The 16,534-nt window shown below is 42.3% G+C and overlaps 1 protein-coding gene across 2 annotated transcripts in view; it reads left to right on the top strand.

Moving 5' to 3' along the window:
* The window catches only part of LOC140738476 (aldehyde dehydrogenase, mitochondrial-like), a 62,790-nt gene that overhangs the window by 21,068 nt on the left and 25,188 nt on the right, over positions 1-16,534 (top strand). Inside the window, exons 3-7 of one of the 2 annotated variants that reach the window (XM_073065792.1) lie at positions 33-77; positions 4,497-4,637; positions 10,773-10,852; positions 12,758-12,869; positions 15,276-15,404. In XM_073065792.1, coding sequence (XP_072921893.1) covers positions 33-77; positions 4,497-4,637; positions 10,773-10,852; positions 12,758-12,869; positions 15,276-15,404 — 507 coding nt within the window. The remainder of the gene's footprint in view (positions 1-32; positions 78-4,496; positions 4,638-10,772; positions 10,853-12,757; positions 12,870-15,275; positions 15,405-16,534) is intronic. The other variant, XM_073065793.1, reaches the window with a different exon arrangement.

Below are 16,534 nucleotides of genomic sequence, written 5' to 3'. Positions count from 1 at the left end.
GTTCTGTTAAAATGTTGTTTCTCTCTCCACAGTTGCTGAGGGGAAACTACAGGTCTAAGCTTGCCATCACTTATTGGGTAACTGTTGGAATTCGTTATTGAATGGCAATGGGACTTTGGAAACATAGGCAGAGTCAAGCAAGCAGTGAAATAGTCATGTCTGGATCATCAAAAGTCATTAAGGTCCCATTCAAAAAAAGAAGTATGGAGGTGTGGGTCACGTGATCCTTGGGTCTGTTCAAATCTATTCCACACTGGGTAGAATGGTGGTTGATCTTGTGTCTCATATCCCCCTTGTTGCTTAGTCTCTGATTCCAGAATTATCCAAAGTTCTGGTCATTCCCAACCAAACTCAATTGTGGTCATTGACATTCCTCTGTTGCTGACAGTTCCAAAGATGTATAACTCTCTGGTGAAGGGGTCTTCTATCCTAAATGTAGGGAGGAGGTCCTGACAACAAGACGACAGGGAGTTAGAAAGGAAGTTGAGAAGCAGGACCACAAAGGGATTGGAGCAGGGGGCAGGGATTCAGATTTCTGGAGCATTGGGACCTCTTTTGGGGCAGGTGTGACCTGTACAAAAAGGACAGGTTGCATTTGAATCCCAGGGGGACCAATATCCTGGCAGGGAGATTTGCAAAGGCTATTGGGGAAAGTTTAAACTAGAATTGCTGGGGGGTGGGAACCAAACTGAAGAGACGGAGAAAGAGGCAGTTGGCTCACAAATAGAGAAAGCTTGGAGTCAGTGCAAAAGGGATAAGCAGGTGATAGAGAGGAGATGCACTCAGGTCGATGGTTTGAGATGTGTCTATTTTAATGCAAGGAGTATTATGAACAAAGCGGATGAGCTTAGAGCGTGGATCAGTACTTAGAGCTATAATGTTGTGGCCATTACGGAGACTTGGATGGCTTAGGGGCAGGAATGGTTACTTTGAGTGCCAGGCTTTAGATGTTTCAGAAAGGACAGGGAAGGAGGCAAAAGAGGTGGGGGCGTGGCACTCTCGATCAGAGAAGGTGTCACGGCTGCAGAAAAGGAGGAAGTCATGGAGGGATTGTCTACGGAGTCTCTGTGGGTGGAAATTAGGAACAGAAAGGGGTCAATAACTCTACAGGGTGTTTCTTATAGACCACCCAATAGTAACAGGGACATCGAAGAGCAGATAGGGAGGCTGTACTTAATCTACTTAATCTCTCAGTGGGAGAGCATTTTGGAAATAGTGATCACAATTCTATCTCCTTTGCCATAGCATTGGAGAGGGATAGGAACAGACAAGTTAGGAAAGTGTTTAATTGGAGTAAGGGGAAACATGAGGCTATCAGACAGGAACTTAGAAGCATAAATTGGAAACAGATGTTCTCAGGGTTGTACGGAAGAAATCTGGCAAATGTTCAGAGGATATTTTCATGGAGTTCTGCATAGGTACATTCCAATGAGACAGGGAAAGGATGGTGGGGTACAGGAACCATGGTGTACAAAGGCTGTTGTAAATCCAGTCAAGAAGAAAAGAAGAGCTTGTGAAAGGTTCAGAAAACCAGGTAATGGTAGAGATATAGAAGATTATAAGGCTAGCAGGAAGGAGCTTAAGAATGAAATTAGGAGAGCCAGAAGGGGCCATGAGAAGGCCTTGGCGGACAGGATTAAGGAAAACCCCAAGGCATTCTCCAAGGATGTGAAGAGCAAGAGCATAAGACGTGAAAGAATAAGACCAGTCAAGTGTGACAGTGGAAAAGTGTGTATGGAACCGGAGGAGATAGCAAAGGTACTTAATGAATACTTTGCTTCAGAAAAGGATCTTGGCGATTGTAGGGATGACTTACAGCGGACTGAAAAGCTTGAGCATGTAGATACTAAGGAAGAGGATGTGCTGGAGCTTTTGGACAGCATCAAGTTGGATAAGTCGCCAGGACCAAACCAGATGTACCCCAGGCTACTGTGGGAGGTGAGGGAAGAGATTGCTGAGCCTCTAGCAATGATCTTTGCATCATCATTGGGGATGGGAGAGATTCCGGAGGATTGAAGGGTTGCGGATGTTGTTCCCTTATTCAAGAAAGAGAGTAGAGATCGCCCAGGAAATTATAGACCAGCGAGTCTTACTTTAGTGGTTGGTAAGTTGATGGACAAGATCCTGAGAGGCAGGATTTATGAACATTTGGAGAGGCATAATATGATGAGGAACAGTCAGCATGGCTTTGTGAAAGGCAGGTCATGCCTTACGAGCCTGATTGAATTTTTTGAGGATATAATTAAACATATTGATGAAGGTAGAGCAGTAGATGGAGTGTATATGGATTTCATCAAGGCATTTGACAAGGTACCCCATGCAAGGCTTATTGAGAGAATAAGGAGGCATGGGATCCAAGGGGACATTGCTTTGTGGATCCAGAAGTGGTTTGCCTGCAGAAGGCCAAGAGTGGTTGTAGACAGGTCTTATCCTACATGGAGATCGGTGACCAGTGGTGTGCCTCAGGGATCTGTCCTGGGACCACTTCTCTTCGTGATTTTTATAAATGACCTGGATGAGGAAGTGGAGGATTGGGCTAGTAAATTTGCTGATGACACAAAGGTTGGGGGTGTTATGGATAGTGTGGAGGGCTGTCAGAGGTTACAGCAGGACATTTGGTAGGATGCAAAACTGGGCTGAGAAGTGGCAGATAGAGCTCAACCCAGATAAGTGTGAAGTGGTTCATTTTGGTAGGTCAAATATGATGGCAGCATGTAGTATTAATGGTAAGACTCTTTGCAGTATGGAGGATCAGAGGGATCTTGGGGTCTGAGTCCATAGGACACTCAAAACTGCTGTGCAGGTTGACTCTGTGGTTAAAAAGGCATACGGTGCATTGGCCTTCATCAACCATAGGATTGAGTTCAAGAGCTGAGAGATAATGTTGCAGCTATATAGGTCCCTGGTCAGACCCCACTTGGAGTACTGTATTCAGTTCTGGTCACCTCACTACAGGAAGGATGTGGAAGCCATAGAAAGGATGCAGAGGAGATTTACAAGGATGTTGCCTGGATTGGGTAGCACACCTTTTGAGAATAGGTTGGGTGAACTTGGCCTTTTGTCCTTGGAGCAACAGAGGATGAGAGGTGACCTGAAAGAGGTGTATAAGATGATGAGAGGCATTTATCGTGTGGATCGTCAGAGGCTTTTTCCCCGGGGCTGAAATGGCTAACACGAGAGGGCATAGTTTTAATGTGCTTGGAAGTAGGTACAGAGGAGAAATCAGGGGTAAGTTTTTATGCAGAGAATGGTGAGTGCGTGGAATGGGCTGCCGGTGATGGTGGTGGAGGCAGATACGATAGGGTCTTTTAAAAGACTCCGGGATAGGTACATGGAGCTTCGAAAAATAGAGGGCTATGGGTAACCCTAGGTAATTTCTAATGTAAGGACATGTTTGGCACAGCTTTGTGGGCCAAAGGGCCGCTGTAGGTTTACTATGTTTCTATCCCTTATTTAAGACTATGATCTCCCCTAGTTCTGCCCTTCCAGATGAAGAAAACAGCTTCTTGGCATCTACTTTGTCTATTCCTTCCAGAATCTCTGAGAGGAGATCTAATCTATCATTCTTTTAAATTTAAGTGGATAAAGGCCAAGTTATCCAATCATTATTCATTGGAGAATTCCCATGCTCCAAGAAGCAGTTTTCTAAAAGTTCACAGCACTGATTCCAATCCTTGTCCAAGTTAGCCTGTATAATGTTAGCAATGTTTCCATATTTTAGGCTGAAGGGCAATAGACTATGATGAAATAATCATATTAAGTCCCTTTTTAGCCAATGTTAACATATTAGGTTGATGTTAAGATCTCAACTGTTTCCAACCTATATGAAAGATTTTGCATAAAAGACTGAGTATTTTTATCTGTTTAAGCACTATCTATGGTTGTCGGGTGGCGGGGTGGAGATGCGTCTTTACGAAAGGAGATGCAACGTGCTCCTTCTCTCCACTAGTCTGCAGGTCACCCTGGGGTAAGGTGTATTACCTGCTCAGCCACCCCCCCCCCCCACCCCAGTCAGGGTCACGTGAAGGCATGGGAGCAGGTGGTGGATGGTCGTATGAGCCACTGGTGCACATCACAAGTCCTGGTTATGCGACCACTGACACCAGGCAGACCATCTCTGAAGAGTATTGATAATGGCTGGAGTCACCCTTCTTGTAAAGACACTGCCCAGAAAAAGGCAATGGCAAACCACTTCTGTAGAAAAATTTGCCGAGAATAATTGTGGTCTGAGGCTATGATTGCCCACATCATACAACATAACACATATTGATGAGGGCGATATGGGTTTTTAAGAGAATTGAGGACAAGAAGAATTAGTGATACGGTGGGTGAGGCTTGATGGATCTCAATGGTAAGTGGCGTTAGGAGTGGCAAGAAAGAATGAACACAACTGTGTCTGTGACTATCGCTAGAAAATTACTTTGCATTTTCAGTTTTGATTAACTGTGGGTACTTGTATTGAATATTGTCAGACATTGTGATTAATCTGCCCACAGGCTGACGTGGATAAAGCAGTGAAGGCAGCGAAAGATGCATTTAAATTTGGATCACCGTGGCGATTAATGGATGCATCACACAGAGGGCTGCTTTTACACCGCTTAGCTGACCTCATTGAACGTGATAAAGCATACTTAGCTGTAAGTACTTTGCATAGGACCCACGTTGTATTCTTTATGCTGTCATGTTTAGAAGCTTTGTCCATACATCTAATGCTACTTTAATGTCACTTCAGGTGCATTAACCTGTCTTGGTTTTGTGTAGCTTCCTGAATTCATCAATACCATCTGATTTTTGAGAGTAGCTTTTGTTTGTGGGGAATGATTTTTTATTTGTTTTCTTTATATCTCTATATAGAGGAAGACCAGGAGAACTGAATGTGTTTAGTAATATTATAATTGCATAAATGGACAGCAAATAAGAGGCCTTTTGACGGATTCATCCATCATGGTGCTTGTTTTTACCCACAACATCAGCATAGTCTTTTTTTTCTTTCTTCCTCATTAGTTCCTCATAAATGTCCTCCATGCTGATAGATTCAAAGTACATTTATTATCCAAGTATGCATACAGAAACCTGTGAATGTGTGGGTTTCCTCCACATGTTCCGGTTTCCCCCCACAGTCCAAAGACCTATTGCTTGGTTGATAATGGGTCATTGAAAATTGTCCCGCGATTAGGCTAGGAGGAAATTGGGGGATTGATGAGTGGCACGACTCTTAAGTTCCGGAAGGGCCTGTTCCACACTGTATCTCAATATAGTAATTTAAATTAAATTAAATTTAAAATACAGCTCCGAGATCTGTCCTCCTGCAAGCAGCCACGAAACAAAGAAAAGACTGAACACCCAACACGTGAGAAGAAGAATGTAACAATAAAAGGAGTGGCACCAAGCGTGTAACAATATTAATGCTCTTGTCAGATAATCAAGCCAGGTATTTAGCAATGATATCTCAGCTCCGCACAACCAGCACCACTGGCATCGTCGTTGCTGTCACCAGGTTACTCTTCATCCACAGACCAGAATTCTCTTTCCACTGGATGCACAAATACATCCCAAAAGCAAAAAGAAAAATGCCAATCTTGGAAATATGAAGCTAAATCACAGGATGCCTAAAGCATTCGCAAGATGAGTGCAATCTATGAGGAAACAGTCAATGTTTTGTCAAGTTCTTTTCATCAGAACTAGAAAAGCTATAAAACGACCATGTTTTTCACTGAAGGTAGGGGTGGGAAAAACGGGGGGCCAGGGATTTGATAGGGTGCACATCAAGTTGTTAACGTAATAATTACTTCTTAAAAACTTGCAACAGAAAAGGAAACTCTAACACTTAAACACAGGTACGGTTATATCGGGGGAGAGAAACTACAAGGATGATTACCTAGGTAATAAGTTTGGAGGACTGCACTGTGCTCAGATGGGTAATGAGGTAGAATTCCACTTCCTTGCCTAGGACGGTATTGGAGCAAGAGAGAAGGCTGAAGTGTAATCAAAAATAAATGGCAAGGTGACTGGAGGAGCTCTGCAAAACATTATTTTCCCAATGTAGAGAGGATTGAGCAGCTGGTGCACATCACAAGTCCTGGTTATGTGACCACTGACTAAAGATGACTTAGCCAATGTAAATTGTCCCGTGATTATGTTAGGGTTGATCATGTTTGTTGGGGGTTGTTAGGGTGGCTTGGCTCAAAGGGCCACTAAAATAAAAACTGTTTGCTGTTCTCTGTCATACCTCCATCTCTCCATGCTCTTAAATGCTCTTCAAAGCCAGTGTCCAACATTTGGTTTTCTGTAGTAATAATTTCCACAACTCAGTGTCAAACTTTCTAAATCTTTGTTTAATGGAAGATCTGTTAAGGAACAATTCATAATGTTGGAGATGCTAAATACACACATGTTAATATTGACTGAAGTTGAGTTACTGATCCCACCAACTCTGTCACAGAGATACTCTTGTACTCATTTCAGTTCATTCGTGATTTCATTGCTCCAATCACTCTTTAAATATCTGCATCTTTCAGGACTTCTCAAAACCACTGCTGCCCATGTTCTAAGTTGTACCAGCCCATTCTCCCGTTGTGCGACTTGTTCTTTTTTTTCTTTCCCATGTTGGGTGTTTGATGTTTTCTTCGAACTGGTTCTTTGTATCATAGTTGTCTGGGGAAATCTTGGGGTTGTATACTGCGTACATATTTTGATAATAAATGTACTTTGAATCTTTGTCAATTCCTATTGACTCCAAATCATACAAAGGCTCAAATTGAAAAAAAATTCGAATCCATCTTTGCAAATTCTTAAATAACCTTAGAACCATAGAACACTACAGCACAGTACAGGCCCTTCAGCCCTCCAAGTTGTGCCGACCCATATAAGCCTTAAAAAAAGTACTAAACCCACTCTACCCCATAACCCTCCATTTTTCTTTCATCCATGTGCCTGTCCAAGAGGCTCTTAAATACCCCTAATGTTTTAGCCTCCACCACCATCCCTGGCAAGTCATTCCAGGCACTCACAACCCTCTGTGTTTATTTTTTAAAAAAAACTTACCCTTGATGTCTCCCCTAAACTTCCCTCCCTTAATTTTATACATATGCCCTCTGGTGTTTGCTATTGGTATCCTGGGAAACAGGTATTGACTATCCACCCTATTTATGCCTCTTATAATCTTGTAGGCCTCTCTCTGGCCAAGCTGTACTAAACTTTCCTCGTGTGGTGGAGAGTCAAAATATTTTAGTGACATTTACACGTGAAGCATCCCCCTAAATGCAATTTTGCTGCAAGATTCAGGAAGGTATTAAAGTCAAAGCTGGTCTAATTCAATTCCCATTTGAGTAGTTTACATATATTAATAAGATGATTTCATTCCTCATGTCTGGGCTGAGTAAAGTAAAAGATTGTAATGCAAAGAGCATGAACTCATTGCACAATCAGAAGTACAACATTTAATGATTAATGATTTAATCTACCTTTGATAAATCAGTAACAGTAATCAAATTTTGATAAATTACAAAGCAGTTTAAAACTACAAGCGCTTTAAAATTGCTTTTCAATTATAGTTCAGTTACTTGAGAAGAGCATGTAATATTAATAAAGATGCAGAATGTGCTGTATGTAGTTGCCAGCATAGAGACATTCACAGGAAAGCTATGCAAATACTTAAATATCAATTTATGGGACATGGCATCACAGGAAAGACGAGTGCTTCTCACCCATCCTTAACGTCTTTGAAAAGACTGTGGCAAGTTGTCTTCTTCAACAGCTGCTTCTCTTTAGGTGACGGCATTCCCGTGGAGTTTGGGGCAGGGTGTTACAGGATTGAGGCCCACATGATAAAGAAATAGCAATATATCTCCAAGTCAGATGGTCTGGGATTTGGAGGAACCCGCCAAGTGATGGTGTTTCAATATGTCTGCAGCCAAGATTCTTCTTCGTGGTGGAGATGAAAGGCTAGGGGTTGTTGTTCAGAGTAACTAAGGTTAGTAATTGGCGACTGATTAGATCTGTAGGAAAGTGACAGTAGAAGCAAAAGGTGAATTGATGAGCATGTAGAACAGAATAAGCTGCAGAGCTGCAGGGAAATTATTCTGATGGGATTGTTCTGCTAGTACTAATATTGCCCTGTCAGTATTAGATAGTATCCTCACATCAACCATTACTGTCTAGTTTGGAGCAGCATCCTCTCACAATGAATGAAAACTACGGCGAGTCGTCAGGTCAGCAGAAAAAGTCACTGGCTGCAGTCCACCACTTGCAACTTCCAGTGAGGGTAGTACATCTAAGCTGTCAAGGAAAAGCATTAGTATGGGATATGAAATTCCTAGGATTTCACGGAACTAGTCATCCAAAACTTCATTGAACTGGCTAGTGAAGCAGGATTAGAGGATGTTAATGATGGGGATGTTGAAGAGTTCCTGCATTCTCATGATGAGACCCTTAACAACGAAGAGCTTCGAGAATTGGCAGAGCAATGCATCCTCACTGAATCTTGAGGACACAGATGGAGAGGAGGAAACTCCAGCAAGAAACTTCACCACAGAATTCCTCAGCACTGCATCACTACGATCACACAAATCATTCACCAGTTCCTCAATAATGACCCTGACTGGGAGCCAAGCAATGAGGCAGAGATGTTCTTGACACAATTTCCTGCTGTTGAGAACTACTTCATGAGAGGAAACAGACAGACATACTTTATTGATCCCGAGGGAAATTGGGTTTCCTTACAGTCACACCAACCAAGGATAGTGTAGAAATATAGCAATATAAAACCATAAATAATTAAGTAATAATAAGTAAATTATGCCAAGTCCAGGACCAGCCTATTGGCTCAGGGTATCTGACACTCCGAGGGAGGAGTTGTAAATTTTGATGGCCACAGGCAGGAATGACTTCCTATGACGCTCAGTGTTGCATCTTGGTGGAATGAGTCTCTGGCTGAATGTACTCCTGTGCCTAACCAGTACATTATGGAGTGGATGGGAGACATTGTCCAAGATGCATGCAACTTGGACAGCATACTCTTTTCAGACACCACCGTCAGAGAGTCCAGTTCCACCCCCACAATATCACTGGCCTTACGAATGAAAAACTTAAGAAAAGGCAGGTAAATCTTGACACCTACTTGAAGAGGAAGCCAAAATTGGAGGAGGACCTACAGCCTGGTCGCTCCTGTAAGATGCAACCACCGCCCACTTCCCTCTGCAGCTGCTGCGATGTGTTGCTGCTCCACTATGTACAGGTTAGGCCTGTTTGCCTGTTGTTACTCCACGAATTACTGTGCATACATAAAATGTATCTCAGGTTTGATTTTTGTAATCAGTCACACATGTCTATTTAAATAATATTATAATGACCCCACATAGCGCTCCACCTCCGAGGAAGGCAACCTCCGCATTAAGTGGAGTCTGAGGTCTCGTCCACACTGAAACAGCGTTTTCCTCCCCCGAAAATGGAGCTTTTCTAAAATGCTCTCCAGAGTATGTAGATCTGAAAAATCACCAGCTGGGCGGTGTAGTGTGTACGGGATAACCGGAGTTTTTTAAAAAAGCTGTCACAACGTGCCAGAACAGATGGTGGCGGCAGCACGGCATTTCATTGTTTTCTTGAACTAAGAGGAGGAAACGGAAATAGTATACAGTTCCTTCTTCGCTGTTTTCTGTAGTTGTGTCCTGCGCGCGTGCCCAGTAGGAGGAGATTTGCCCAAGTACCCGTTTTAATGTGGACGGAGCTATTTTCAGAAACACCTGGTGTGGACACCTATCTTTTGTTCGCGACACTGGCATTTTCAAAATTCACCGGCTCAATGTGGATGTAGCCTAAGTGTACAAATATTGCAGAACAAAGAAAGCATATTGGAGGCTGCCGGCAAAGTAAGCCAAACCTGTCCAAAGTCAACATTTCACACTAAATCCACTTCATGAGAACTGGAAAAAGTGTATTGAAGCAATTGGGGGGGGGGGGGGGGGTGTTAATGAAAATAAAGGAAGTAACTAAAAAGGCCGACGTTATCAATGCTTGCACAGTCATCTTGGGAAGACATGAGAGAACCTAGAGAAAACCCACTCATTCCACAGGGTGGACATACAGAGACGCCTTACAGAGCACCACCAGAATTGAACTCCAAACTCCGGAACGCCCCGATCTGGAATAGTACCACTATGTTACTATGGCACTGTCTTGTTAATGTGGATAAACAAACTATGGTGATATTAAAAAACAATGAGCCATTAGCTAGACAAATGGTGGTGTAGTGATTTAAGAGGCATGTAGAGACTGAAGTGATTGCAACGATGGCAGCTTTGTTGGAGGCCTGAAGGTTTTTTGGAAATTAGAAGTTGAGATGTTGTTAGGGCATACGAGTAATAACAAATGTGATAGTGGAATCACACTTCATGTGAGTTAGGATAGCGAGCACTGAAGACAATGACTGTTCTTCCTGGGGTGGATATGTGAGCAGTAACAAATTAAATCAGAGAAGGTGATAGAGGTACAAGAGAGCTGGTTGCTGTTAACACACATCTGGAACCTGGTGTAGTTTTCTGTTGATGTCAGCAAGGAGCAGCTCGTGGGAGAAAGCATGATCTCCAAAATAAAGGTGTGGAAGAGTGAGGAGAAACACAGAAGTTGAACTTGCTGAGATGCCTTTGACATACGTATGCTCCCCTAATTTTTGATACGTACCATTGAGGAGCATTTTATTGTTTTTATGGTGCTTGGTATTTTTATTGAACGTCTATATTGTTTATATTATTTCCTTTCTCATTTATATTTTTCAGTCATTGGAGACATTGGATAATGGGAAGCCATACCACATAGCCTACATGATAGACTTAGATTTTGTTGTTAAATGTTTCAGGTATGAGCATTATGTTTCTATTCTACTTTGTTCCTCTTGCTAGAAAAGTTTGCCTGTATAAAAGATTAATATTCCTAATACATAATGCAAAAGGAAGAATTACAAATGCTGGTAATAATCAGTAAGTCAGGCAGCATATGTGGGGGGTGGGGGGTTGGTAGAGAGGAAAACTTAACTTTTCATCAGCTGTAAACTAGGCATGAGAACTTGATGTGATGGCCATAACATGCCTATCAATAATCTAGGTGTGCTAACTCGGGTCACTGCTGCTGAGATCAGTGCTGGTGAAGGTTATTAGTGATACAAAAACTATATGGACACGATTGATGTCACAGTAAAGGCCCCTGCTAGGTCAGTAGAGAGTAGCAGGAAAGATAAATAAATGGCTCCCATGCCCAATTGTCACCACTTGTGAGAGAAAGCTTATAAGTGGTCGCTGTACTCTGGGAAAACTTCACCATTGCAGTTTAGAGCAGACTTGCATTATGAGGATGACAATCCACATACTCGGTAAGGGAACCAACTTCCTTCCTAGTTACAGATAAAATGCAATTGAACTGGCTATGCAGAAGTAATGGACTATCCATGATGCAAGACTTGGGGATTGAATACCACCATCATCATTATGTGCCATGTCATATGACATGGGCAATCATAGTCTGTTGACCATGATTGTTCTTGGCAAAGTTTTCTAGAGAAGTGCCTTCTTCAGGGCAGTGTCTTTACAAGATGGGTGATCCAACCATCATCAATACTTTCAGAGATTGTCTGCCTGGCATCAGTGTTCGCATAACCAGGATTTGTGATCTGCAGCACCTGTCCATATGACCATTCACCACATGCTTCCATGGCTTCTCGTGCCTCTTAATGGGGGGTGGGGGGGATGCTAAGCAGGTGCTACACTTTGCCCAAGGGTGAACTCTTGCAGGTCAGTGGAGGGTAAGAGCGCCAAATTGGCGGGAGGGAAGGGGCTAAGCAGGTGCTACATCTTGCCCAAGGGTGACCTGCAAGTCAGCGGAGGGAAGGATCACTGACACCTCCTTTGGTAGAGACATATCTCCATCCCGCTTATCTTTGAACTGTTCTAGTATAGCTCAAAGATAAGCTTGAGAAATGCAGCTCGACTGGGCAAAGTATTTCTCTCTTGTTTCATCAGGGTTTACAAGAATGATCCCAGAAATGAAAGTTTAATGTTTGAGAAGCATTTGATGGCTCTGGGCCTGTACTCACTGGAATTTAGAAGAATTAGGAGGGGATCTCATTGAAACCTCCCAAATATTGAAAGGCCTAGATAGTGGATGTGGAGAGGATGTTTCGTGTAGTGGGAGAGTCTAGGACCAGAGGGCACAACCTTAGAGTAGAAGGATATCCCTTTAGAATAGGGATGAGGAGGAATTTCTTCAGTCAGAGGGTGGTGAATCTATGGAATTCATTGCCACAAATGGCCGTGGAGGCTAAGGCATTGTGTTTATTTAAAACAATTTGATAGGTTGTTGCTTAGTGGGAGTGTCAAGGGTTACCAGGAGAAGGAAGGAGAATGGTATTGAGAGGGAAAATAAATCAGTCATGGCAGAGCACGCTCGATGGGCTGAGTAACCTGATTCTGTTCCTATGTGTTATAGTTTTACTAACTACTTGTCTTGAATTTTATCCCTTTTGTCACTTCCCTGTACCCATCTTTCTCCTGGCTTAAAAAGTATTCTCTTTTGCTTGGATTCTAGTGAAAGATCATTCACACAGATGGTTGTCATTATTTCTATATTGTAATTCCAATACCAGAGCAGTTGCTTTTTGGTGGAAGTTTTTCTTTATTATAAAGTTTCATAAATGCACATTACACAACTTTATCAAAGTGTAAAAGGCAAAATAATAAAGACATTTTTTACCTTGCTGAATTCTTCACAGATACTATGCAGGCTGGGCTGATAAATACCATGGTAAGACCATTCCCCTCGAAGGAAACTATTTCTGCTATACACGTCATGAACCAGTTGGTGTGTGTGGGCAAATCATCCCGGTGAGTGAGCAGCTGGAAAATAAATTTGCAAGAAAGAAATTATTACCAGGAAATTATCAACTTGTGAGCCTGACATCAGTAGGATTTGAATAGACATGGATTGATTAAGGGTAGTCAGCATGGCTTTGAGCATGGTAGGTCATGTCTAACCAATCTTAGAGTCTTTCGAGGAAGTTCCAAGAAAGTTGATGAAGGCAAGACAGTGGGTGTTGTCTACATTTGACAAGGTTGGTCAAGAAGGTTCAGTCACTCAGCATTCAAGATGAGTTAGTAAATTGGATAAAACATTGACTTTGTGATAGAAGACAGAGGGTGGTGGTAGAGGTGTGCCTCTCTAACTGGAGGCCTGTTACTTGTGGTGTGCCGCAGGGATGGGTGCTGGATTCATTGTTGTTTGCCATCTATATCAACAGTCTGGATGAAAATGTGGTTAAATTTGCGGATGGCATAAGATTGGGGATGTGCGTGCACAGTGAGGATGGCTATCATGACTTGCCGTGGGATCTGGACCAGCTGGAAAATGGCAGGTGGAACTTAATGCAGACAAGTGTAAGGTGTTGCACTTTGGTAGGATAAAAAGTGCGTATTGTGGTGGAACAAAAGGATCTGAGAATACAGGTCCATAATTCATTGAAAGTAGCATCACAGTCAATAGGGTCATTAAGAAAGCTTTTGGCACTTTGGCCTTTGTAAATCAAAGTATTGAGTATAGGAGTTGGGATGTTATGTTGAAGTTGTTTAAGACATTGGTGAGGCCTCATTTGGAGTATTGTGTTCAGTTTTGGTCACTTATCTACAGGAAAGATGTAAGTAAGGTTGAAAGAGTACAGAGAAAATTTACAAAGATTCTGCTGGGTGTGGAGGACCTGAGGAAAGATTGAATAAGTTAGGACTTTATTTCTAGGAATGTAGAAGATTGAGAGGAGATTTGATAAAGGTATACAAAATTATGAGGGACATAGATAGGTTAAATGCATTTTCCACTGAGGTTGGTTGGGACTACAACCAGAGGTCATGGGTTAAGGGTGAAAGATGAAAAGTTTAAGGGGAACCTGAGGAGAAACTTCTTCACTCAGAGAGTAGTGAGAGTGTGCAGTAAGCTGCCAGCACAAGTGGTGCATGCAAGCTCGATTTCAATGTTTAAGAGAAGTTTGGATAGGTACATGGATAGCAGGGGTATAGAGGGCTATGGTCTCGGTGCAGGTCGATGGGAGTAGGCAGATTAAATGGTTCGGCACAGACTGGATGGGCCGAAGGGCCTCATTTTGTACTTTTCTGTGACTCTAAAGTAATAAAGAAGACTGAAGTTGCTGGAATCTGGAGCAACAAACAATTTGCTGGAGGAACTCTGTAGGTCAAAGGAACTTTCGACATTATCAAGTTGAGATCCTCCAAAAGGGCTCAACCTTGACATTTCCTCTCCCCTCCCCTCCCACAGTTGCTACTCAACCTGCTATATCTCCCTCAGAATTGGCAATAATTACATTTGTGATGCATGCTGTATCCCCAGTATTTTTATAGATACACCTTTGTTTTTCATACATTGAAAAAACTGTTTCTAAATTGGTTCATATGCGTCTTTAATATTTAAATGGTGGTTGTCCATCAGGTCGGAAGATGACTGGAAACCTGTGCAGGAGAGTTTTAAAAGTGGAAAAGCTATTGTACTGGGGCAGTTCTAATCTTTCAGTCTCAGAAGTCTGCGTCTAGTGGTATGAACATGCGTCACAAACTGGGGTCTTCCTTGGTTGCAGTGGATGACCATGATGTTTTCTGAACCTTGTCATGCCTTTCACTCTCCATGGAGCATTCCAGTACAGCCTTCCTAGCTGTTAGATCTCACTATAGATCTCATCTGCCTAGTCTGTCGGAGCTGACTTAACATGCTAGGACAGGCATGTCCCTACTTCTCAGGGGTATGAGCCTACCTAATACCCTTAACAGGTTTAGCCAACCTGTCAAAGCAGTGTGGCTGCTGCCGCATGCAAACAACTACTTGGAACCACAGGCAAGAGCTAAGTGTTTGATGGGGACCAAAGATGAGTGAGCTGCCCCAGAATGGACATGACAAGCCCCTTCACTGGAAGTGCTACCCTTCCCTGGACACCCCATATGCTCCAATATTTGAAAAAAATTATTTTAAGTACACTCATATTGTTACCAAAGAGTGTAATCACTGTTTAAAAATTAAAAACCATGTTGGCTAATGTAGTAGTCTGAATGGCTGAAGTCACACATGATTTCTAGTTTCTGTTAATTAAAGCATTAATTACACACTTAATAGCCATCAAAGTAGTAGAATTGACCTGCTTTTCCTCAACATAGATTTGGACATTTAACAATTATCGACAGTCATGATTTATTTTATCTCCTGAAAACTCATTTGCAATTTTATTTTTCTTTCAGTGGAATTTTCCATTGACAATGCAGGCCTGGAAACTTGCACCAGCATTAGCAACGGGAAATGTGGTTGTGATGAAGGTGGCCGAGCAGACCCCACTAACAGCACTCTACGTAGCAAATTTGATTAAAGAGGTTAAGTCACATTTTTAAGTCAATGATGCTAGTTAGCCAACGTGGCAATATGACCATAAGCTCTAAGAATCGCATCTGCATGTGACATATTACAAATTGTGTTTGTATCTTCAGTTTTCTGATTTGACCTTGCACCTTGACTTTGGTACATTATTGGAAAAGAGCACTGATATATAATTACAACTAATGCTAGCTCAATAATAACCAGGCTAAATGAATGAATACCATAATATGGTACTCTCTGTGAAGTTTGTGGGATTATTTTGGACTGGAAGGAGGAATGAAGAAGGACACCAAATACTGGGTTGGTCAATCATCAGTTGGTTGTTTATAAAACTATCTGAAATGGTCTTTGAATGTTGTTTAACAAGACTCCAACACATTACATTGTTGAGAAGTGTGATTACGCTACTGGGACAACCTACTGCAGAACTACTTAATGTTAGATGCACAAAGATGGATTTTTCAGTCAAATTTGTTTGGTTTGCAGTAAATTCTATGGGAGTCAGGTGGAACAGTTTTTATGGGGAGAAAAGGCCAAGACTCAGTCACTTAACTTGGGATTTCCTGCTATGCTTTGTGAAGGGCATCCAGAGTGTTGGCCCTTTGCAAGCTGGAGAAGGAAGCTAAACTGATAAGAGTTAAAGACAGGAGAGGATTTGACAGACCACTAATACTGGGTGTACTGAGTGTTTCTGCATCAGTTACTTTTTAAGAACTCTTGAAAGGATGAGAGGTGAGCCAGCTGTATCAAGTGAGGCATGGCAGTGTCTGATTTTTAAAAAATATTTTTTGGAAAATCCCGTTGCTGATCAAGTATTTGTTAGTTGGCCTTGAAGTTGGTGGCATACTGCCATCTTTAACTATTGAAAATTAGTGTGGTGAAAATGGCCCCAAAATGCCTTTGCTTAGCAGGCTCCAAAATTCTGAGTTGATGGTGCTCTTTCTGCCTTCTGCTTCCCTTTGTGGAGCTCATGTATTTTGTTGGCAAAGAATTCATTTCAGCTTTGCACATTGCATTATGGGGTGGGGGCTGCAAAGAGAAGAGCCACCAGGACAATCACAGAGCCTCAGATGACAATGGATCAAGAGGTGTGAGCCATGGACCAGTGCTGCTGGGACACAAGTCA

This window comes from Hemitrygon akajei, chromosome 14 (genome assembly GCF_048418815.1).
Source record: "Hemitrygon akajei chromosome 14, sHemAka1.3, whole genome shotgun sequence".
NCBI classification, from domain to species: domain Eukaryota; kingdom Metazoa; phylum Chordata; class Chondrichthyes; order Myliobatiformes; family Dasyatidae; genus Hemitrygon; species Hemitrygon akajei.
This window is presented reverse-complemented; position numbering and strand designations above follow the sequence as displayed.